This window comes from Cnephaeus nilssonii (assembly GCF_951640355.1).
Source record: "Cnephaeus nilssonii genome assembly, chromosome: 4".
NCBI lineage: Eukaryota > Metazoa > Chordata > Mammalia > Chiroptera > Vespertilionidae > Cnephaeus > Cnephaeus nilssonii.
In genome coordinates this window covers 68,958,528-68,984,169 of record NC_137075.1, presented here as the reverse complement: position 1 = coordinate 68,984,169, position 25,642 = coordinate 68,958,528, and the positions used below count along the sequence as shown (strand labels likewise).

General features: G+C 36.5%; 1 protein-coding gene across 1 annotated transcript in view; it reads left to right on the top strand.

The window, feature by feature from the left end:
• MAP4K5 (mitogen-activated protein kinase kinase kinase kinase 5) overlaps window positions 1-25,642 on the top strand; it is a 109,441-nt gene that overhangs the window by 30,650 nt on the left and 53,149 nt on the right. Inside the window, exons 4-10 of the mRNA XM_079768429.1 lie at window positions 7,498-7,588; window positions 8,072-8,136; window positions 10,961-11,016; window positions 19,819-19,866; window positions 19,955-19,997; window positions 21,228-21,300; window positions 25,367-25,498. Of these exons, the coding sequence (XP_079624555.1) occupies window positions 7,498-7,588; window positions 8,072-8,136; window positions 10,961-11,016; window positions 19,819-19,866; window positions 19,955-19,997; window positions 21,228-21,300; window positions 25,367-25,498 (508 nt within the window). The remainder of the gene's footprint in view (window positions 1-7,497; window positions 7,589-8,071; window positions 8,137-10,960; window positions 11,017-19,818; window positions 19,867-19,954; window positions 19,998-21,227; window positions 21,301-25,366; window positions 25,499-25,642) is intronic.

Sequence of the window (25,642 nt, the reverse complement as noted above, 5' to 3'; positions counted from 1 at the left end):
GTCTTCCCCATTTTACTAGGCAGTTAGCCAAGCCATTGCCTTGATTTCTCTCTTTTTTTTTGTACTCCAGGGTCAGTCTGTCAGCAAGTTCCTTCAACTCCACTTCCAAAACATATCCTGAATCCAACTACTTCTCATTATTGCCATCTCCACTCTCTTGGCCTCCCTGTTTCCTCTCCCACACTTCCCCATCTGCCACCATCTAGTTTCCATAAAACTACCATAGTGATCTTTTTAAAACACAAATTTTTGTGCTCTCCGGATTAAAACATTTGTGGCGTTTCCAAATCCACTTAGAATAATATTCAGACTTTCAACCTTGCTTATAAAACCCTCTATGAGCTGCTCTGTCTACTGTTCTGAGCTCATAATGTATCATTTCCGCTTCCTTACTCTGCCTCTGCTTTCTTTTTATTGAAACAGCCCAGTTGGTTGGAGTGTTGTCCCATACACCAAAAGGTTGAGGGTTTCAAACCCGGTCAAGGCAACCAATTGATGTTTCTATCTTTCTAAAAATACCAATAAAAACATATCCTCATGTGAGGATTAAAATAAAACAAAACAGTCCAAGATTAAACTAGTTCTTCTGTTCTACTTGAAGTACTGCTTTTCATGATCTTTGCTCAGGAGATTCTTGGTCATTCAGATTTCAATTTAAATGTTGTGTCCTCAGAGAAACCCATTTCTGACTACTTAATTTAAAGTAGACACCCAGGCTCTGGTTAGTTCTCTGTATAGGACATGTGACTGCTTAATACTTATTTATTTATATTCTAGAGGCCCGGTGCATGAAATTCATGCATGGGGGGAGGGGTGTCCCTCAGCCCACCCTGCAACCTCTCCAATCTGGGATCCCTCTCACAATCCAGGACTGCTGGCTCCCAACCGCTCACCTGCCTGCCTGCCTGATTGCCCCTAACTGCTCCTGCCTGCCAGCCTAATCACCCCTAACTACTCCCCTGCCAGCCTGATCGACACCTAACTGCTTCCCTGCCAGCCCGAATGCACCTAACTGCCCTCCCCTGCCAGCCTGGTCACCCCTAACTGCTCTCCCTTGCCAGCCTGGTCGCCCCTAACTGCCCTCCCCTGCTGGTCCAGTCACCCCTAACTGCCCTCCCCTGCAGGTCTGGTCGCCCCCAACTGCCCTCCCCTGCTTTCCCAGTCACCCCTAACTTCCCTCCCTTGTCAACCTGGTCACCCCTAACTGCCCTCCCCTGCTGGCCCAATTGCCCCTAACTGCCCTCTCCTGTAGGCCTGATCACCACCAACTGCCCTCCCTTGCAGGCCTGATCCCTCCCAACTGCCCTCCCCTGCCGGCCTGGTCACCCCTAATTTCCCTCCCCTGCCGGCCTGGTCGCCCCTAACTGTCCTCCCCTGCAGGCCTGGTTGCCCCCAACTGCCTTTTCCTGCAGGCCTGGTCACCCCTAACTGCCCTCCCCTGCAGGCCTGGTTGCCCCCAACTGCCCTCCCCTGCAGGCCTTGTCCCCCCCAACTTCCCTCCCCTGCAGGCCTGGTTGCCCCTAACTGCCTTCCCCTGCAGGCCTTGTCTCCCTCCCCCCCCCCCAACTGCCCTCCCCTGCAGGCCTGGTTGCCCCCAACTGCCCTCCTCTACCAGCCCGGTCACCCCTAACTGCCCTTCGCTGCAGGCCTGATCGCCCCCAACTGCCCTCCCTTGTAGGCCTGGTCCCTCCCAACTGCCCTCCCCTGCTGGCCTGATCACCCACAGCTGCCCTCCTCTGCTGGCCATCTTTGACCACATGGGGGCAGCCATCTTGTGTGTTGGAGTGATGGTCAATTTGCATATTAGGCTTTTATTATATAGGACTAGAGGCCCGGTGCACAAAATTCGTGCACGGGGGTGGGGGGTGTCCCTCAGCCCAGCCTGCACCCTCTCCAATCTGGGACCCCTCGAGGGATGTCCGACTGTCCGTTTAGGCCCGATCCTACTGGATCCTACCCAATCCTACCCGATCCTACCGGACATCCGACTGCCCGTTTAGGCCCGGTAGGATCGGGCCTAAATGGGCAGTCTGACATCCCTCTCACAATCCAGGACTGCTGGCTCCCAACTGCTCGCCTACCTGCCTTCCTGCTCGTCCCTAACCGCTTCTGCCTGTCAGCCTGATCACCCCCTAACCACTCCCCTGACAGCCTGATTGCCCCTAACTGCTCTCCCCTGCCGCCCTGGTCACCCCTAACCGCCCTCTCCTGCAGGCCTGGTCCCCCCCAACTGCCCTTCCCTGCAGGCCCGGTCGCCACCAACTTTTCTCCTCTGCCGGGCTGGTCACCCCTAACTGCCCTCCCCTGCTGGCCATCTTGTGGTGGCCATCTTGTGTCCACATGGGAGCATCCATCTTGTGTGTTGGAGTGATGGTTAATTTGCATATTACTCTTTTATTAGATAGGACTAGTAGCCCTCCACATGAATCCATGCACCAGTAGCTCGCTGCCACCCTCCTGTAGCTCTCTGCCTGCTGCCCCACCCTCCTGTAGCTCCCTCCGCCCCCTGCCTCCCCCTCATAGCTTGCTGCCCTGCCCCCTCCTGTAGCTCTCCGCTGCCTGCTTGTAGCTTGCTGCCCCACCCTCCTGCTGATCCATGATCCAGTCGTTATGCGGTTGGTTGTTACACTTCACGGCATAACGACCATTTGCATATTATATGTTTATTATATAGGATATTTGTTTAAGGTCAGTCTCTCCTACAGTGTAAGATCATGAGAATAGTGATCTGTCTTCACTGCCGTATTTCAACACCTGGGACAGTATATTCTTTGTACAGATGAATATTATATTTGTCTTTCTGTTGTCTTTGTATAAGAATGACAAATTAATTAGGTATATAATTATTGTATCACACATTCTTTTCCCACCATCAAAAAACCTATAGGCATTTTCTCCCTTGAATACTATTAGAGAAAACTGTAAGGCCAGCCTGATATTTGTCTTCTTACAGGTAGGTGACTTGTTGCTTCTGCCTGATTGCTTGTGGTACCAAGTGCTGCCTGCATATCTTCTCTAAGCTGTGATGTGCAGAAAATACGGCCTTAATCTTTATTATACCTTTAGATTTTTATTCATGGTTAGTAGTAATTGTAATTTTAAAAATTAGTAAATAACAACTATAAAATTAGTCACCTGAGAAATAAAATGCCAGGTTCTAAATTAGTATAAGTATATATACTTTTCATTTTAGAAAACAGCTTAATTTATTTTCATATCTGTGCTTTAGAATTGAGGAATTGATCTTCTGTTTGTGATGGTGATTTTATTCATTTGGGTTGTTTCATTACATTTTAATTGTGGAGTTTTTTCCTCTTGTTTCTTGCCTTTAAAAGAAATGTTTTCTGTATGACCATAGATTTTTATAGCATGGTTTAGCTGGCATTTTCAGTAAAGCCAGAGTAGATGGTGTTTTTCACATTTGAATAGACCTAAGGGAATGTTTAGATTAAAAATCTGATAGTATGCTAAAGAATTATTTCATCATTCAGTTCAGATACGTCAAATAATTCTGGAGACAGCTGTATTTCAGAAATGAATTCAGCTTTTTAAAAAATTGCACTTAAGCCAGTACATTATAAAAGTGCTTCCTTGTATTGATTTAACAGATGAGCTGGTTTAGAATTGTTTTTAGACATGAAAAGGTAATTATTTGCCAATATGACTTACAAAAAGCCTTATGTCTGATTAAATATAAACAAGACTTTTTTTTTACGTAAATGAAATTGCAGCTATAAACTTAATAACACTTTTCACCCCAGTTAAAAATAATAGAAGTTTATTAGAGCCTTGAATTTTATTACTGATTTACTGACTTATCCCTGGCAATTTACATTTATATTATATTTAAAATTTTACTGAAAATTTGCCTTTGAGGCTTTTCCTAAAACTCATAAAAATTCTAAAGTGAACATTAGCTTTAACAATAAAAACAAATAGGCACAGAGAGTTGGTTTTTTAATTAGCCACAAAAACAATTGAAAAAGATAACAAGTCAGCATTCCTTCCTGTGTCCTCAGGTTTTTTTAATTCTTTTTATACACAGACAAGTTATTATTTCTAAGAATGATTTAACCATTTCTGTATTTCATTTTAATAGTAGCTGCTTATTAAATATGATACCATCTTATAAATAAAGTTTGACATACCAGTGATTAGTATTGAAAGTAAATAACGTATATTAGTGATACCGTTTTGATTTTTAGTTGCAGTTTCCATCTCTTTGTTCAGGCATCAGAACTACCCCAGAAAAGGAGGCGGGTATTATGATATTTGTCACCATGTTTTCCTGTCCTTGTCTGAATTTCAGCTTGCCCTCTAACTCAATTTACAGATGTTCATTTGCTCAAACAAGTTTGTAGTTAGTAGCAGCCAACAGCCAGAACAGGAGCAAGATTCTTGGGACATTTAATCATCAGAATCCTACTTTCCCTTCCCCTCTCTTCTCTCCTCTAATTACCCTTCTTTTATGGTGAAACTATATGATAATATTTTAAAGTTATGCAAATTATAGTTTGTTGAAAACTGTAAGTCTTAATTACAGGGATGGAATTTAATAAAATTACCACCCAGACTCATTAATGCAGTATACTTTTGCTTGCTTGCTTGCTTGCTTTTTTTAAATGCTAAATTGAAATAATCATGAAATAGATCAGTATGTTTAAATAAAATAAGTTAAATGTATTTCATTAGTGTAAACATGTTTTAAAATAAGTAAGAATCTTTAAGTATCTTTTAATAGATGTTTAAAACTTCTTACTTCTGTCTTGTTTCCTGGATAAGCACAGAAAGAAGAACAAATTTTTAAAAAGTCAAGGTCTGTAAAGATTTAAACAGCCGTTCGTTTGCCTTGTTAATGTTCTTCAAAGAAATTCCAAAGTAGGGGCTTTGGCCAAATGGGACAAATGTCAGCTATCCTAGTTAAGTGTTATGTTCTTGCTATTCACTATTTGCTTCTATTTTAAAAATCTCATAATTTCGATTTTTAAAAATAATCTGTAGAGTAAAATATTAGTATCCTATCTTCAGTATTTGGAAAGCTCAAGCCTGAATTGGTGGAAATGTTAATTTGATGTCACAAAAGCCCCCAAATATGTTCTTTTAAATAATAGATATAGAAAACTAATATGGTTAGATATTTCCTGCTATTTAAATAGGTAAAAATCACTTAATTCTAGGGTACTCTTTTTCAGTTAGATTCCAATTTGCTTTTAAACACAAGATAAAGTTGAAATATAAATATTTTTTATTACTATGTAATAAAAAAGATGAACTACAATGCCAGGTTCTAAATTAGTGAATTTAAAATAGAGAGGATTTTTCTCTTTAGTTGAATTTTCAGAATCTAAGATTGGCATCCTAAAGAAAATGTTTTGTTAGAATTGACTGTCCTATTTATTTGCATTCTACATTCATTTTGCTCAATTGAAAAATTGTTGTTGTTTTTTTTCAGTATTGCTTTGGCTGTTTGGGGTATATCCTTCCATTTGTTTGTATCATCTTTGATTTTTTTCTTCAGTGTCTTAGAGTTTTCTGAGTACAGGTCTTTTATTTCCTTAGTTAAATTTATTCCTAGGCAATTTTTAATTTTGATGCAATTGTAAATAGAATTGTCTTCTTAATTTTTTCTGATTGTTCGTTACTGGTATATAAAAATGTATTCTTTTTATATACAGACAAATGATTATTTCTAAGAATTATTTAACCATTTCTGCAGCTCAGAATGCAATCGATTTCTTTATTAATTTTACATCCTGCTACTTTACCAAATTCATTTATTAGTTCTAATGCCTTTTGGTGGAATCTTTAGGGTTTTCTATAATTGTACTATGTCATCTGCAAACAACAACAATAAATATTGCTTTTCTTGAATTGGAATCGCACTGTGTGTGTTGCTTTAAAAACCTCGGGGGGTGGGGGGTTTGCCGTGGCCAGTGTTGCGCATTGACCTGTGCACCTAAGGATCCAGAGTTGGGGTGCATTCAAGAGGCAGCCAGTCTATGTGTATCTTTCTCCTCTCTCTCTCTTTCTTTTTTACCCTTTCCCTCTTTTTCTCTCCCCCCTCCCTCCCCTTCCACTCTCTCCAAAAATCAATGGGAAAAATATCCTCTGGTGAGGATTAGCAAAACCAAATAAAAACTCTTGGTTTAATAGTTGTAAATGTGTCCTTGCGTGGCACACCCAGTCACATAGCAGAAGCTAATGTAGTCTCTTACTTTAACTCAAGCTTGAAAGAATTCCCACACATAAAGTTCCAAGAAATATTAGCTCAGAGTCAAAAATCACAGAAGATACAAGGAATGAAGGTGCTTTGAGCAAGAGCCAGCAGAGACAACAAGCAGAACAGAACCATTAAGACATCAAATTTTGGAATTACATACTCTACATATGATATGATTAGATAAATAAAAGAATGATTTGAAACTATGAGTAAAAAGTAATAAATTGCCAAAAGAAAGACAAGCAGATTTGAAAAATAACCAAATTTATGTTCTGAAAATGAAAAATAATTATATATTTAAAATTCAATAGATGTAACAAGTTAGATATAGATTGAATGAAGAAACTATGTAAAATATAGCTCAAAGAAGCAAAAATATGGAAGAATATAAAATAAGTGCAAAATAGAGTGAAGATCTAACTTGGGTCTAATTAGGAATACAATTTGGCACAGGCATTTGGAGCATTTCTGTTGAAAATTTTTCAGAACTCAGAGAAAACACCAAATATTTAAGAATTTCAACCAGAATAAATAATAAGAAATGCCCATGTGCATATGTAATGGTGAAACTGCAATATATTTAAGACAAAAGATCTTTATTTTTTTAAAAACTGTGTTTTTATTGATTTTAGAGAGAGAGGAAAATCGCCAGGAGGGGCAAGAGCCCCAAGTGGGGCATAATGGAGTGCCAGAATGTATCTAACTAACAATAGCTATAAAATTCCAATGAATAATATTTCATTTTAATATAACTTTTTCTTATTAACTCATATAGGTTTGTGATAGACAAATTGGAAAATGCAAATCAAAAGAAGAAAGCAAAATTACTTTTAATTTTACTACCCAGACATAATATGGTGTATGTTTTTGAAACGTTTTTTCTATATACATATGTACTTACATAATTATATAAAATATCCCTTCACTTAATATATCATAGACATATTTTCATATCAAAACCTGTTTTTAACTATAAAACTATACCTCTACCATAAGTTATTTAACCATTCTTTAATTGTTAAGTCACACTGTAGAGAACATTCATCTGCATATCTCAAGAAAAAAAATTTTGAAGCAAAATTATGAGTTCAAAGATTTTGTACATTTTTATGGCTTCTGGTTTTATAGAAAGAATGTACCAGTTTACATTCCCTTTGAAGTATTAAGAATGTCTAATTCCTCATCTCTAATATTTATTGTAAAGTTTTCCATCCTTCTTCCCATATATAGAGACTCAAAATCTAATATGATGACCAAGTTATTATTTTGTTTTTCAGGAGATGATTTTTCTTTGATTCAGCAAGAAATATTTATGGTTAAAGAATGTAAACATTGCAACATTGTTGCCTACTTTGGGAGCTATCTCAGGTAAAAAAAAAAAAGCTTCTGGTCTCTCTGTATTTCTTTGCCACCACTTTCCCTTTTATGTCAGTGCTGTTATACACATAAATTTTAAAAATTATATTGTCTAAAGTTCTAAAATTTCTTAGGTTCTCTTATTGCTTCCCTCTATATTAATAGAACACCTCCATTTATGCAATTATGCCTTATCTGGCAAACTTAATGAAATATTATGAATGATTACAAGTAAGTATTTTAGCTTATAAAAGATGTCATATTCCAAACTATGTAAGGTGGGAACAATGCTGAGTTCAGTATATTTTCTGTAGCTTGAAGAGAGACTACCATACCCCAATTAATTCAATAAAAAGGAAAAATAAAAGAGAGAGACTGCCAGGGCAATTTTCTGTTGCAATAATTTATCCTACATTTTGGTGTGCTGAAAGCCTTCACAGTTGTCAATGGTTGAGAATTACTAGCTAATGTACTTTTCTTTCTCTTTCATATTAGTCGGGAAAAACTGTGGATTTGTATGGAATACTGTGGTGGCGGATCACTTCAAGATATTTACCATGGTACTATTAATTTGTTTTTATATTTTGAGGCTGACTCTGATTTTAATGATTGTTGTTTGACATGTCTAGTTAACCAGGGATATTAACAGGTAGATTTACTGTTTTACATTCATCTGTTCTGTTCCTGAAGTATTGCATAAAAGAAATTTAAATTTAATTTTTTGTTTATTCAGTTAAATTTGCTGGAGCCTGAACTGAGAAAGTCAAGTGTACTTGAATAATCCAAATTTTACTTTTTAGAGAAAGTATTTTTCTACCAATAAAACTGCCTAAACTTCCTTGTAAGTACGAATTAAAATGCAAAGGGTAATTCTCTCATAAAAGAAATTATGTACCTGTCTTAATATTTTAACCTGCTATCTAGGAAAGCAATTTAGTTGTTGCTATAATATTTTTGTTTAGCATTCTGTTAATTTAGGCAGTTTTTTTTAGTTGAATTTGATTTTGCCTCATAACATTATGTAGAAATTGTTTTTCTTTTGTCTCTACAGTTTAGCTTCCAGTTTGTTTTGTTGTTGACAGTTTCCTGAATTTCTAGAGCTTATGAGACTAAGTATAGATCCTTATAAAATAACTTTCTTTCTTTAACTGGATATAGAATAGTAAAACTATTGCAACCATGTGTTGTATAATTTATTAGGTATTTTTAAACATTTAAGGAATGTTTTTTAATGTTTCTATGCTGAAATCTTTATATTGAAAGCCTTATAAAATTTAATGCAGCTTACAAATGCAACCGTAGTACTCCTAAAAACAAGTGCTATAGCCATTGAAATAATATATGTAGATTGTAGAGGTCAAATTTTTAATTGTCAGTCAATAGAGCGGTGGTTAAATATACACTGCATCTATAATATGGAATACTATGAAGCAATTAAAAAGATGCAGTAGTTCCATTTATATTGTCTGGGGTATATTGCCCCAAGGACATTTTTTTAAATGGAAAAAATGAATCATGAAAAAATTTGTATAACATAATCATTCATACTTAGACTTTTTAAAAGTATACATACAAATGTAAATGCACACCAAAATTAAAGGAAACATATCAAATTGATAAGTCATTACCTCTAGGGAGGAGAAGTGGGACTCATAAGTAAAAATTTGAATTATAATATAAATGTATTTATATCTTAATTATACATTGATAAATATAATAATTATCTAATTTTATCACAGAAGATAAGCCATGACAAAAAAAGATTGTGATGTCGAAACTCTAGCAACTGTCTCTTTTTTTTTATTTTTTATTTTTTATTTTTTAGAGAGGGAGAAAGGGGGAAAGAGAGAGAGAGAGATACATCGATAGATTGCCTTCTATACGTGCCCTGAGTGGGGATTGACTATTTTTATTTAAAATAATATTTAATACCACATAGTTGCAGATAAACAAAATAATAAAGTGCTTAAAGCAAAAACGAATCTCATGTTTTAAAAGAGAAAAATAAAGTTTATTTTCTTATTTAGTAGTCTTTTATTTTCTTATGTATTATATCATACTAGAATGACTATTCTCTTTTATTTTACCCTGTTGTTGATTTTAAAGAATTATTGATAGAAAATAACTTATGCCACTTGATTTAAAAGTATTTTCTGTGGCCGTGACCGGGTAGCTCAGTTGCTTAGAGTGTCATCCTGATATGCCAATGTTGTGGGTTTGATCCCCGGTCAGGGCACATACAAGAATCAACCAATGAATGCATAAATAAGTGGAACAACAGATTGATGTTTCTCTCTCTCTCTCTCTCACTCTCTCTCTCTCTCTGTCTCTCTCTCTCTCTCTCTTCCCCCCTTCTCTCTCCCCCTCTTTTTCCCCCTCTTCTCTCCCCCCTCCCTCTCCCTTTCCCCTTCCTCTCGCTCTCTAAAAATCAATAAAAACAAAAACTAAAAAAGTCTTTTCTATGGTAATGAAGAATTATCTTTCATATAGAGTTTTTATACAGTAATTATAATTTTTATTCATCGCACTATTACAGAATGAGAACCTAAGAATATGGATAAATAAAACTATATAGTTGGCATTTTTTCATTACTTCTTATGTTCAATTAAAGAATTGTTTTGAGACATTAATTTTATCTTCATGAAGTTTCTACTTTCCATTATTAAAATCTGGTATTTGTTGAATTAAGTTGAATCTTAAGTAGTATTCATTTCTATAAATAGTATATTGGATAGCATAGTAATCAAGAGCCTCTATACTTACAATAAACTGTTAACAAAGTGGCTTTTCTTCTTTTACTATGATTTCATCAAGTTACTAAGAATCAAAAGTTTATGTTTCAGAATAGGTGTAGAGAACCAGTGATTAAAATGTGCAGTAAAATATTTCTCTTAAGTAAAGATTAAAAGGAAGTACCTCATTTGGTTTCACTGTCAGCACACACCACCCTAGATTTCAAATATTGGGTACATGCAAAAGGATTTTGTATTTCATGATAGGGAGAGATCTGGTTGCCAGAAGTGATCTGCCTCCTTTTTAAACTCTTAGATAAGGGACTGGATCAAGCTTCTCTATTTTGACAGCTGTAGTAAAGAATTATACTAAAGAAATAATATCTTGCTAGGGCCCTTGTGGCTCAGTTGGTTGGGTGTTGTCCTGTGCACTGAAAGGTTGCCTTCAATTCCTGGTCAGGGCACATGCCCGGGTTGCCAGCTTGATCCCCAGTAGGGACATGCAGGAGGCAGCCGATTAATGATATGCTCTCATCATTAATTTTTTTTCTCTCTCTCACCCTTCCTCTCTCTGTAATCAATTAAAAAATTAATAGTAGACTATTTTTAATCTGATGTATTACAATGTGGTCTTTTTTTTTTTCTTTCTAGTTACTGGACCATTATCAGAATTGCAAATAGCCTATGTATGCAGAGAAACTTTACAGGTACTACATTTACTTACGTAGCTAAAAGGCAATTCTCCTTTCACAATTGAAAACTATAAAATGGTGATGTGCACAAAGAGTCAGAAAACCAGTTTGTTTGTTTTTTGTTAACTCCTCATATTGTAATTCTGTAAGCCTAGTTATTTCTTTCACGAATGATTGATAGGAATTCTTTTAAGCTGATGCTGGTATACACAGTGGTCTTTTTGCGATTTTCCCCCAAAAGAAAATAAATTAGCATAACAATTACCCAGAATGGTTTCTGGAAATCCTGGTTCTGTGTGATATTAATAAGAATCATTGATAGCTGAATCTTTTTTTATTTTTTTTGTAAAGAATTTTTGTGAGTTTATTTGAGCTGAATCTTTTTTTCTAAAAGCTTGGTAAATAACGTATTATGCAGAGGTTTCTTTATTTCAGATCTGTGAGTGCTTTTAATATGTTAAAGTAGGTTGTGAATCTTTTATAGTATACAGTATGCAGCATTTCTCCCAATATGTTTATCTTTTCAGTGTCCTGAAAGACTACTTACTCATTGAGAAAATGAGCAATTCACAGTTTTGTTCATATACTTTAAAGCATTTAAATTAGGAAAAGGGTTATTAAGTTGTAGTGCTTGTGTTTTTTATTTTGTTAATTTACAACTGATCATTATTAATTGATGCTTCTATCCTTACATTTCCTAGATTGTATAGTTTGTTCAGAAGTGAAATTAATGGTTCTGAATGTTCTTCCATATAGGGGAGATTGACCTGATTTCTGAGAAAGCTCTAGTCATTTTGAAAAGATTTGGTTTCCACATACTTTAAAAGACATACCATGTTAAATCTTACTGTTAGATACATGAAAATAAATTCCATATATATATATAATTTCTTAACATTCACATAACATAGAAATCTTTTTGTACCCACATACAATACAAAACTAATCATATACTCATTGCAGAGAATTATTGACAGATTAAATTTTTTATATTTTAATTTGCAAAGTTCATTTCTTGTATAGTAATGGACAGAGTACAGAATGGAAACAGTAACTTGCATTTGCATTCTTGCTCTGGTTTATGACCATAATCTCTTCTATAGTTCTAGTTCCTCAAGGATTAAATGAGTCTTTGGAAGGGATGGCCTCCAAGATTAGTTCCAATTTTAAAATTTTATTATTCTCACAAATTTCCTCCTCTGGTTTCTGAATGGTTAAAGGAGGTGTGATATACACACACACACTGCAATATTATTCAATCATAAAAAGAGGGAATCCTGTCATTTGTGACAACACAAATGAATCTGGAAGACATTTTGCTAAGTGAAATAAGCCAGGAACAGAAAGACAAATACTACATGATCTTATTTATTTGTAGAACCTAGTTGAACTTACAGATGCAGAAAGTAGAATGGTGGTTACCAGGGTCTGGGCTAAGTTGCGGAAGAGAAATGGGGAGATGTTGATCAAAGAGTATAAAGTTGCAATCATATAGATTGATTAATTACTGATGTATAGCATGATGACTAAAGTTAATACTGCTATACTGAATACTAAAAATACTCTAAGAGAATAGATTTTGGTGCTCTCTTCACAAAACTAGCAACTGTGAGATGATATGTTAACTACTTTGACTCAAGTAATCATTTCATTGTATATGTATATCAAGTTATGTACACCTTAAATATAGGTGTCCAAAAAATGTATATACACACTTTGAATAATTACAAAGGCAGTTTTTATTAAAATACATTTTATTTTCAAAATTGAGCCATCAGCTGTTGAAATGTGTATACATTTTTCTGGGACACCCTGTATATACAGTTTTATTAAATAGGTGTGTTTTTATAAAAAGAAAAAAGGACAGAAGTCAGAATGGAATAAAGCAAAATACAAATAGATGCTGCCTGCAAGAAAATACCTTTATAATGACAAATAGATCGAAAGTTAAAAGAAAATAAATATACATACCATACTAACTATTCAAAACAAAGCTGAGTGGCCATATTAATTTCAGAGAAAGTAGACTTCAGAGCAAAAACTATTACTAAAGAAGGTAATTTTATCAAAAAGCATAACAATCCTAAATATTTATGTTCCTAATAAAACACAGCTTCAAAATAAATGAGCAAAAACCATAGCACTGCAAGGAAAAATAGATTAATGCACAGTCTGGTACCCCTCTCACAATAATTTTGTAGAACAAGTAGGAGAAAATCAGTAAGTATATAGAAAATTTGAACAACACAATCAACCAATTTGACCTTCCTGACCTTTTAGTCCAACAACAGTGGGATACATGTGCTTTTCTAAGTGTCCATAGAGCATTTACCAAGATAGACTATATTCTGGGCCATAAAATAAGTCTCAATACATTTAAAAGGATTTACGTAATACAAAGTATTTTCTCTGACCACATGCAATTAAATTAGAAATCAAACTAAATAAAGTGCTAATAAGTAACATATGAGTCAAAGAAGAAATCAGAAACTAAAAAGTATTTTAAAACCAATGAAATGAAAGCACAACTCATCAAAATTTGGGATGCTGCTAAAGCAGTACTTAGTAGAGGAACGTTTATAACACTACTAAAAAGGTGTTTTAAGCTCTTCTAGAAAGAAGGAAAGATCTGAAAACAACCTCCTCAATTTCCATCTTAAGAAACTGGAAAAAGATGAGCAAATTAAACCCAAAGTAAGCAGAGAAAGAAAATAATGAAGATCAGAGTGGAAATCATTTAAATAGGAAGCAGAAAACATGAGCAAAGCATTGAAACAGAAATATGATTCTTTGAGATTAATAAAATTGATAAACCTCTAGCAGAGTGATTAAGAAAAATAAAAAGGGGAGACACAAGTTACTAATATTATGACAATTTACAAATATTGAGGATAATAGGATAATCAATACCCAAGGAATGTTAAGAACAGCTTTATGCCAATAAAGCCTACAACTTAGATGAAATAGAAAATTTCCTAACAAACTACCAAAGCTCAGACAGTTAGAAATCATCTGAATAGTTTATATCTATTCCCACAAATAAATCTCCAAGTTAGATGATGTCATGGATAAATTCTATCAAACACTTAAGGAAGAAATACTGCCAATTCTATATGAAGTCTTCTAGAAAACTGAAGAATAGAGAATACCTCCCAAATCATTTTATGGGCCAGCATTGATCTGAAGCCAAAATTAGACATTACAAGAGAACAAAACTACAGGCTAATATCCTTCATAAACATAGATGCAGAAATTAAAAAGGAAAATAAAATGTTAACAAAGGCAGTTCAACATTATATAAAAAGGATAATACATCATGAATAAGGTGGGGTGGAGGGCAGTATCCTAGAATGCAATGTTGTTTTAACATTCAAAAATCATTTCAAGTAATTGTCCTTATTAGCAAACAAGAAGAAAAACCACATGATTGTCTAAACACAGAAAAAGCATTTAGCAAAATCCAACATTCATTTGTGATAAAAGTTCTCAGTATACTGAGAATAGAATGGAACTTGTTTAACTTGATAAAGAGCAACTATGAAAAATCTACAACTGTGTCATTCTGAATGGTAAAGATTAGATGCTTTTTCACCAAGGTCAATCAAGGCAAGGTGTCTGTTCTCACAACTTCTTTTCCACATTGTGCTAGAGATTTTGGCCATTGCAGAAAGAAAAAAACAATGAAATTAAAGGCATACATATTAGAAAGTAAGAAGTAAAACTTTTTATTCACTATAAAATTATCTATGTAGAAAATGGAATTGAATCTACAAAGTAGCTACTAGAGCTAATAAGTATAACGAGAAAGGTTGCAGGATTCAAGATCAATATACAAAATCAGTTGGATTTCTATACACTAGAAATTCTAGAAGAGAAAGTAGGAGAAAATATTTTTATAATGAATTAATTTGTATTTTAATAAATAAATGCTCAGGTATAGTTAAAGTAGAAGATACAATAAAACAGGCAGATGCTTGTACCTATTTGTAATGAATAAGATTGGATTTAAGAAAAGAAGAAAGTATTTACCTGAATACTGTTGAACTTTTATCTTGGTAGTTGACATTTAGAAATAAAGGTTAAACAAATATGCTTATACATATCCATAAAATCCTGTGAAATGAATAAACACAAATGCAGGCTGAGACAGATGTGTTGACTCAAATACCACGACATAGAACATTTTGCAATGTTGAGTTAAGCAAAGCCTTTTCAGACATAACAGGAAAAGCATGATCCATAAAATAAAAAACTTGCTAAATTATACTTAATCAAAACTAAAACTCTCTTCTTCAAGAGGCACTATTAAGAGAATAAAAGGACAAGACTAAAAGTAGAAATTTGCAAATAATATACCTGACCAGGGACTTATATCCACAGTATATAAAGAACTCTCAAAACTCAATAAGAAAACAACAACTCAATATGCAAATGAACAAAAGACTTAACCAGACACTTCACCAAAGAAGATATATGGATGGAAAAGATGATCAATTTCATTAGTTATTAGAAAAGTGTGCATTAAAGCCATGGTGAGATACCACTACACACCAATTAAAATGGCTAGAATTAAAAAACACACAACCTGACTTAGGAAGGTTGGTGAGGTTATGGATTAATGGGAACTCTCATGCACTTCTGTTTTCAATGTAAAATGGTACAGCTGCTTTGAAAGACAGTTTGGCAGTCACCAGAAGTTTAACTTGTACCACTGTATGATCCAGTTGTTACACTGCTAGGTATTTACCCATGAGGGAAAAAATCATGCAACAACTGTACATGAATCTTCATAGCAGCTTTATTTATAACTAGAGGCCTAATGCACAAAATTCATGCAAGAGTAGGCCTTCCTTCCCCCGGCTGCCGGCACCATCTTCCCTCTGGCACCACGGACTCGGGCTTCCCTCGTAGCCCTGGCTTTGTCTGGAAGGTCATCCAGCCTAATTAGCATTTTATGCTTATCCTATCTAATAAAAGAGTAATATGCAAATTAGCCACCACTCCGCTATACCACCAGCCACGCCCACCAGCCAATCAGGAACAGTTATGCAAATTAACCCAACCAAGGTGGCTGCCGCCATGGAGAAAGCAGGAGGGAGGCTTGGATTTCACCGGCGATGGGGAAGCCAAGCCTTCCGCACACCCTGGCCGGCCCAGGCTTCCGCTTAAGGCTACAAAGTTTCAATTATAGAAGATAAATCCCAAGAAAAATGGCGGCAGCCACGGAGCTGGAGAGAGCAGGCTAGGGTTGCCTCTGTCGACAGAGGAAGCCAAGCTTTCCACCTGCCCTGGCTGGCCTAGGCCTCCACTCCAGGCTACAAAGTTTCAATTGTAGAAGATAAATATATCCCAGATACTAGAGCCTCCACTTGGGTTGCCAGGGGGAGGGGAGGAGCATGGTTGGCCTGCAAACCACCACAGGCCCCTCGCCCAGGCTGCCCCACACCCCAAGGGAACCCCCACCCTGATCTGGGACACCCTTCAGGGAAAACCAGCTGGCCCCCACCCATGCACCAGGCCTCTATCCTATCTATTAAAAGAGTAATATGCAGATTGACCATCACTCCAACACACAATATAGCTGCCCCCATGTGGTCAAAGATCCTGCCCTCATGTGGACACAAGATGGCCACCACAAGATGGCCAGCAGAGGAGGGCAGTTGGGAGGGACCAGGCCTGCAAGGGAGGGCAGTTGAGAGGGACCAGGCCTTCAAGGGAGGGCATTTGGGGGCGATCAACCCTGCAGGGAAGGGCAGTTAGGGGTGACCAGGCCGGCAGAGGAGGGAAGTTGGGGGCAAACAGGCTGTCAGGGGAGTGGTTAGGGGGTGATCAGGCTGGCAGGAAGAAGTGGTTAGGGGCAATCAGGAAGGCAGGCAGGTGAGCAGTTGGGAGCCAGCAGTCCTGGATTGTGAGAGGGATGTGTGACTGCCTAAATGGGCAGTCGGACATCCCTCGAGAGGTCCCAGATTGGAGAGGGTGCAGGCTGGGCTGAGGGACACAACCCCTCCCCCCCATGCACAAATTTCGTGCACCGGGCCTCTAGTATTATTATAGATAGCCAAAACCTGGAAACAACCCAATGTCTGTCAGTAGGTAAATGGATAAACAAATTTTGGTATATCTGTATAATGGACTACTACTCAGTAATAAAGAAGAATGAAGTATTGATATATTCATCTCAAGGAATGTCATATTAATTATTGTGAAAGATTGTCATATTAATTATTGTGAAAGATACGGACAAAAAAGAATATGCTGAATGATTTCTTTTACATAAATTCTAGAAAATTCAGAAATGATCTATCATGACAGAAATCAGATCAGTATCAGACCAGTTAATATCACTAAAAGACAGCCAGACATTGTGTAATTTCTGTGGACATTAGCACCTTCTCAGATATCTCAATTTCAGTTCTACAGGAATCTTTTCCCAGGCTTCTAAGTATTAATAATTCCACCCTCTTCTTTACCCTGCTCTTCCAGGTCCTAGAGTTTTGTTAGCAGCTTCCTGCTGTTGCTGCTGCTGTAATATTTGTTGCTCTCATTGTTCCTTTTTAGTTCTATAGTTCAAATAACTTATGTTTTTTTAGTCTCCTGACTAAACTCTGACTAATATAGCACCACCCATGAAGTAATTTTACCAAAATAATTCAGTCTTGAGTCTCATCAAGACTCTAGATATAAGCGCTCATTTAGTGGTAATACAGGGGTCAGAAAAACGTAAAACAACATCATTGGGATGTAATTAGCAAAATCCAAATCCTGAGAGACTGCACACGATAAACAGCACTTTTTTTAACAAAAACTTACAAGGAAAATGTAATAAGATATGGCACAGGATTCTATAGATTAAAAGAGAAGTAGGAGTCATTTCAACGAATTGCAGTGTACAAACCTTGTTTGAATCCCACTTTAACTTGTGAACACTGGATATTTGATAGTATTAAATAATTGTTAATTATGAGGTATAATAATATCATTGTGGTTATGTATGTTTTTTTAAAGTCACTGTCTTAGTGGATGAAATTATATGAAATCTGAGACTTCAGAATAATATGGTGGTAGAGGGGGAGTGTGTGGTACTGTGAGGTTCAGAATGAAACAAGATTGACCATGAGCCCTAGCTGGTTTGGCTCAGTGGATAGAGTGTAAGCCTGTGGACCAAAGGGTCCCAGGTTCGATTCTGGTCAAGGGCAAGTAACCTTATTACAGGCTCCTCCCCAGCCCAGACCCTGGTCAGGGCTCATGCAGGAGGCAACCAATTGATTTGTTTTTTTTCACATCAATGTTTCTCTCTTTCCCTCTTCCACTCTCCCTAAAAATCAATGGAAAAATATCCTCAGGTGAGGATTAACAAAAAAATTCCTATATAATAGTAAAAGGCTAATATACAAATAAACCGAACGGTGAAACGACCCGTCACTATAATACGCATTGACCACCAGGGGGCAGACGTTTAATGCAGGAGCTGCCCCCTGGTGGTCAGTGAGCTCCCACAGGGGGAGTGCTGCTCAGCAGAAGCCGGGCTCACGGCTGATGAGTGCATTGGCAGTGGCGGGAGCCTCTCCTGCCTCTGCGGCAGTGCTAAGGACCCCTTGGGGGATGTCCGACTGCTGGCAGGGAGCGGGCCTAAGCTAGCAGTTGGACATCCCCAAGGGGTCCCGGAGTGCGAGACGGCACAGGCTGGGCTGAGGGATGCCCCCCCACCCTCTCCCCCGGTGCATGACATCCTATCTAATAAAATGGTAATATGCAAATTAACCGTCACTCCATCACAAATATGGAAGCGCCCATCCTCTCAGCCCCGCTGGAGTCCCCCAGTCCTGGGGGGCGGCCGCTGAGAGTGGGCAGCATGAGTGGCCTGGCAGAATGCTTGCTTTGTCGCCGCGGCAACAAGGCAAGCGCTCCACCCTGGCCCTGGAGGGCCTCTGGTCAGTGGGCACAGAGTGGCAGGGGTGGAGGGAACGCTTGTGTTGTTGCCCCGGCAACGAGGCATGTGTTCTGCGCCCGGCTGCAGATGGGCCTCTGGGCCGCGGAGAGCCTCTGGGCAGCGGGCGCAAGGTGGCCAGGCCCCGCAGAGAGCTACTGGTGCACGGATTCATGCACAGGGCTACTAGTTGTAGTAATAATAATAAAAAAATAAAAATGATTGATCATGATTTCACACTTGTTGAGTCTAGATTATGGATACATAGGGATTCATTGTATTGTTACTCAGACTTTATATGTGAATTTTCTATAATAAAAAATATTTTAATTTAAAGAAAGCAGTTCAGTGTTTGTGGGAGAAACTTTTGGGAGCAATAAATATGTTCATTTTCTTAATTTTGGAGATGGTGTTATCCTATATAATAAAAGGCTAATATGCAAATCAACCGAACAGCGGAACGACCAGTTGCTATGACGCGCACTGACCACCAGGGGGCAGAGACTCAATGTAGGAGCTGCCCCCTGGTGGTCAGTGTGCTCCCACAGGGGGAGCGCCGCTCAGCCAGGAGCCGCCAGGCTCACGGCTGGTGAGCGCAGCGGTGGTGGCAGGAGCCTCTCCCACCTCTGCGGCAGTGCTAAGGATGTCCGTCAGTCAGACGTCCCGAGAGCTCCTGGACTGCGAGAGGGCACAGGCCAAGCTGAGGGGCCCCCAGTAGTAAAATATTTCTGATTTTTATCAGAAATGAATTTGAAATCTTAAAATATAGTAAATATTGACTAGTAAAAAGAAACTCATCTGGGGTCACCACCAGAAAGCCATTCAAGCAGGAAGTGTAGGCTTCAGTTTTGCGATTTTGCTAATGCTATCTTTTATTTTTTTAATTTTAGGGTCTTGCCTATTTGCATACTAAAGGCAAAATGCATAGAGATATCAAAGTAAGTTTATTTAATATGTTTAAATTGATAATTTTATTGGAATGAATTTTATGATACTAATTAAATAGTATTTGTTTTTTTGTTTTAGGGTGCAAATATTTTATTGACAGATCATGGCGATGTAAAATTAGGTATGTTATTTCAAGTTTCTAACATTTTTCCCAAATTTTAATTTTAACATTAGACAAGTTTAATAATCATGTCAAGAGCCACAATAATGTTCATTGTTTGACCCTGCAATTTTACTCCTGAGACTCAGTTTAAGGAGATTAATTCTAAAGATAAAAAAATCCATATTCACAGAAGGGTTAATCATAATATCATATGTAATAGAAGAAAATGAGAGCATAGTTTTAGCAATAGAAAAACTGTTAAGCTGTGATAAATCCACTTAAGAAACATTATTCAGTCAGTCATCTTGGCCAGGTGGCTTAGTTGGTTGCAGCGTCAACCTGTGCACCGGAAAGTTGCGGGTTCCATCCCAATCAGGGCGTGTACAGGAAGTGATCAATTGGTGTTTCTCTCCTCCTTCCTCTCTCTCTAAAATCAATAAAAGCATATCCTTGGATGAGGATTTAAAACAAATTAATAGTTAAGAAGAGTAAGAGTAAAATCCCGTGATCTGTTACATGAAAAAAATGAACTATATTTGTATTTAGTTTTTTACAACCATGTTTAGCAACAATAACAAAGTTTATACATAGAAAAAGAACTTTTTTGCTTAGCCAAAGCCCACCAACTTTCCTCCCCCAGGTACACTCAAAAAACTTTTTTTTATAATAGCACCAAAATACTAACCTGGTTGTGTTAGAATAAAAGGAATTCAGGTGGGTGTTTTATTTTTTGCTCTATTTTTCAAATTAACTTAAAAAAACATATGTTCTTATTGATTTCAGAGAGAGGAAGGGAGAGGAAGAGAGATAAAAACATCAATGATAAGAGAGAATCATCAATGGGCTGTATCTTACACACCCCAACTGGGGATTAAGTCCTCAACCTCCAGCATGTGCCCTGATTTGGAATCAAGCCGTGGCTTCCTGATTCATAGGTCAATGCTCAACCACTGAGCCATACTGGTCGGGCTCAAATTAACTTTAATGTGCTTGTCACAAAAATATTTTTATTAACTTTGTCCTTAATAATGTACATTTTCATTCTAGTAAAGCCACCAGTAAATTATTTTCTTTTAATGGGTGTGTTATAAACCAAGCAAGAAGGAATTTAGGTATTCAATTTTTATACATTTCCCTAGCATTACTATTCGAATTATTAATAATGTCAGGCTAAGGATGAAACTTAGAAATGTTAATGCTTTTATTGAAAAGAACTAAAATTTTCTGTTTTATTTTTTTCTCTACCAGCTGACTTTGGTGTAGCTGCAAAAATAACAGCTACAATTGCAAAGAGAAAATCTTTCATTGGCACCCCTTATTGGTAAGACAAATTTATATTATAATTGAATTTTATGCATTTTCATTTCTTTAGGAAGTCTGAAGGCTTGCATGCTCCTTGATACTATCATAGTTCTAATTGGGTTGGGAAACTTCAATACTCATTTTCATTGTCCAGCTTTGTCAATGTTAAAATGCTAATAATTCCTGCCATCTCTGGGATCTTGTATTGAGAGCACTCATAGGTATGAGAGTTTCAAAAGAAAAACTCATATTACAATCTCTTGTCATTTTGTTACCCTTTCTTTTGATATTGCTTCTATTTTAATCTTGGACTTTGCTATCTGTTTGTTAAAACTCATGCATCCTACCCTACTTGTAATGCATCCTACCAGTTACTGACAAAATAATCTTTCTAAAACACTGCTTTCAGCCCTGGCCACTGTGACTTGATTGAGCATCGTTCTGTGCGCTGAAAGGTTCCTGTTCGATTTCCAGTCAGGGCACATACCCAGGTTTCGGGTACCATCCCCGGTCAGGGTGTATGCAGAAGGCAACCTAACCGATTGATGTTTCTCTCTCCTTCTCTAAAATCAATTAAAAAAAAACAACATTAAAAATAAATTAATTAAACACTGCTTTCATTAGTGAAGACAGATAATTGAAATATAATAGAAAGCCTAGTAATAAATTTCAATATGTAAAATCATTTACTCAATATTATAAATGGTGCCATTTAAAGTTTGATGAAAGGTTGGATATTTTATTACTTGGATAATTATTTATTTGGAAAGAAATTTAAAGTAGCTCTATACCTCATATTAATATCAAAATAAATTATATATGGGAATAGTCAAATGTAAAACTAAAACCAGAAGAAGTATCAATGACTATCTGCTTTAAGAGTTGAGTAGCCCAAGCCCAGCCCATGTGGCTCTTGTGGTTGAGCGTTGACCCATGAACCAGGAGGTCACGGTTTGATTCCTGGTCAGAGCACATTCCCCAGTCATGGGTTGTGGGCTCAATGCCCAGTAGGGGTGTGCAGGAGGCAGCCAATTGATGATTCTTATCATTGATGTTCCTGTCACTCTCTCCCTCCCTCTCTGAAATTAATAAAAATAAACTTAAAAAAGAGTTGAGTAAGCCTTTCTTGGCATAAAATGTTAAAGGGAAAAATTGATAGATTTAACTACATGAAAATTTAAAGTTACTCTATGTATACCCACTTAAAAGGGAAAGGCAAGTAACAAACCAGGAAGTAATGGCTAAAATATGACAAACTAGGTTTTAATATCTTTAATATATAAGTTCTTCTTTTTTTTTTTTAATCTTCACCCAAGGATATATTTTTCCATTGCTTTCTAGAGAGAGTAGAAGGGAAGGAGGAGATGGGGGCGGGTGGAAATAGAGAGAGAAACATCAATGTGATGTGAGAGAGACACATTGATTGATTGCCTCCCACATTCGCCCCTACCTGGGCTGGGGAACTTGCAACTGAGGTACGTGCCCTTGACCAGGAATCTAACCCAGGACTCTAGTCTGCAGGTCAACGCATTAACCATTGAGAAAAACTGGCCAGGGCAATATGTAAGTTCTTAATAAGTCAATAAAGAATGTTTCCTTAGAAGCAGAGTTATTAAAATCATACATATAAGATACCATAAAATATGAAAAAAATTTCCCCAATGATGACCAAAAATGCAAATTAAATAATTACATTCTTTTCTATCAAATTGGAAAATATTTGGAATCATGGGTAATATCTATCACTATCACTAAATATTTGATAATGAAAGTAGAAATTTGTAGGACAGTTTTGAAAGATAATTTGGTAACAATTTTTTTCCTTAAGTAATTTTTATGTTCTAGTCTCAATTCTGCTTGTATTAATTTATCAAAGAGACATACAGATTTACATATTAAGAACTTTATCAAATACTTTAATAATGAAAAATAGAGGGAATATATGCATATCCAGTAGAAATTAGTTAAGGAAATTATGTACATTCATTCAAATTAAAGAAATTGCTGGTATTAAAAATCCTGTTGTAAAAGATCAGTGGATAGGCTTGTGATATAATGTTAATTTAAAAAGGAAGATTAAAAGTAGTATATGCAATATTATACCATTTTATAGAAGGTATGTGTGTGTTTTAAATTTATGGATAAAATATGTGAAACAGTGGTTCTCTTTGGATGGTATAATTGATAACTTGTTTTCTTCCATATTTTGTCATATATTCCAAATTCTCTTCAGTCAACACATATCACTTTCAACCACAGAAAAAAGCCCTGATAAATCTCATTTAAATAAAGTTAAAAGAAAACAGGTGAATTAGGTTACCTATAAAATTTCATTCTTCACATGCCTATTTCCCTCTTTAATCTCTTTTCTGTGACTGTCCTTCCCAATCAACACTGTTCTTTAGTCAAAATTATCAGTTTTTTGTACCGTGACTATTCCAGATATTGGTTATTACCTTCCTAGTATAGTTGTCTTAAGTCCTGTTCTGTCTGAAGAGTGGCATACTCTCTGCCTTATCTCACCCATGGCTGACTGATTGGTCACATCTCTGTTTTCCACTGAACCAGGAAGTGCAACAGTCCTGATCAGCTTGGTGCTGCAGTTAGCCACTAACACCTGATTCCAGTGGGCAGAGGAGATGAAGCCCACATGCTTTTTCTGGGTTCTAGCTCAGCTCCTTTCCTCTATGAAATTTGCCTTCAGTCACCTTTGCTCCATGGTGGTCATTTTCTTCTCTTTGTTTCTATACCCATTATTATGTATCTAGTACTTTCAAAGAGCATGTACATGTACCTGTTGTCATTTTTAGTATATGTATTTTATATCCTTAACCACATTTTAGTTGAGAGACATTTGTTGTATAACTTTTTGTAACCTAAGTGCATATAAAAGCAACTTCTACCTTTTGGGTATTCAATATAAATATAAATTAATTTTAAGATAGTAAACATTAAAAAATAAAAGAATATTTCCCCTGAGCAATATCATCTATGCTTTATAACTTCAGATACCATCATTTTACATCACAGACTGCCAGGTAGATATAACTCCAACTCCACTACTCAGTTGACCTTCAGTCTTGTATATATTCAAAACAGCTGTTTGATAATAGCTATACTTGTTTATGCATAAGCATTTTATACTCACATCATTCTCTATAGTCAACCCCTTTTATTCTGTCCCCTCTGCCACTGCCTTCAAAAAAATCCTTTGTTTTTTCCCTTGTGTTTTTGAAATAATCTAAGTCATCTGCATAATGCTGGTTTCACCTCCTCTCACACTGTCCTTCATGTTGCCATGAGTTTTAGATCAAGCTTACCCCCATAATTAACCTTTTATTTTCACAGTAAAGTCTGAATTTCTTATATACTCAGTAGGCCATTCATGGTCCATCTAGCACCATCTCAGATGTTCATTTTTCAAATACTTTATTGTCCCGCTCAAACTATCTGTAATGAATGACCTTTCAGTAAAATAAATTAAAAATGACAAACTGAAAAATGATTATGTATTTGATGAGAATAAATGCTTACTCTCAATTTCTTTACTTATCACAGACTCATAGCAAGAAATTTATGACCCATATCATACATTGAATAGCACTGTCCTATCACTTCTCCAGATATTTCATGCTCTCTTCTTGTCTCCCTTCATTTACACTTGTTTCATCTGATTAAAATGTCCCAACTTCCTACTGCTCTTAGCTCCCTGATAATTCATTATTTAAGTCTCACCTCCTTTGGGAACTTTTCTCTGACTTACACAGGGATTTAGGTGTTCATTTTCTTTTCCCATATTACATAACAAGATTTACAAAACAGAAACTAAAATAAGACAACACGATTTTTTCCTCAGAGCACTAGTATTCAGAGGAGAGGATTCAAGGTTTTTAAATAATGAATTTAAAAAATGTGTGTCTTTGTATGTATGAGGTCTTTATAAGTCTTTTAAAATAAAGTTTCTTCTTAGCAAATGTCTATCAGCTCCTTTTCCTCCGGGAAGTCTAGTGAATATGACAAAAGTAGCAGATTTCATATCATTTAAAAAAAAAAAAAAACATGATATATTCACTGATTCCTTCTAGGATGGCCCCAGAAGTTGCAGCAGTAGAAAAGAATGGTGGCTACAACCAGCTCTGTGATATCTGGGCAGTAGGAATAACAGCAATTGAACTTGGAGAACTTCAACCACCTATGTTTGATCTTCATCCAATGAGGTGTTCTCACTATTTAAAATTATGCACTTATTAATAGGTCTTCTGGGAAGTGAGATACTGATAAGTTGGATATCCCAAGCTAATTTTCAAGTATGTTAAAATGGTAGAGGTGTTATAAGGGACTTAAGGATAATCTCATCTAAA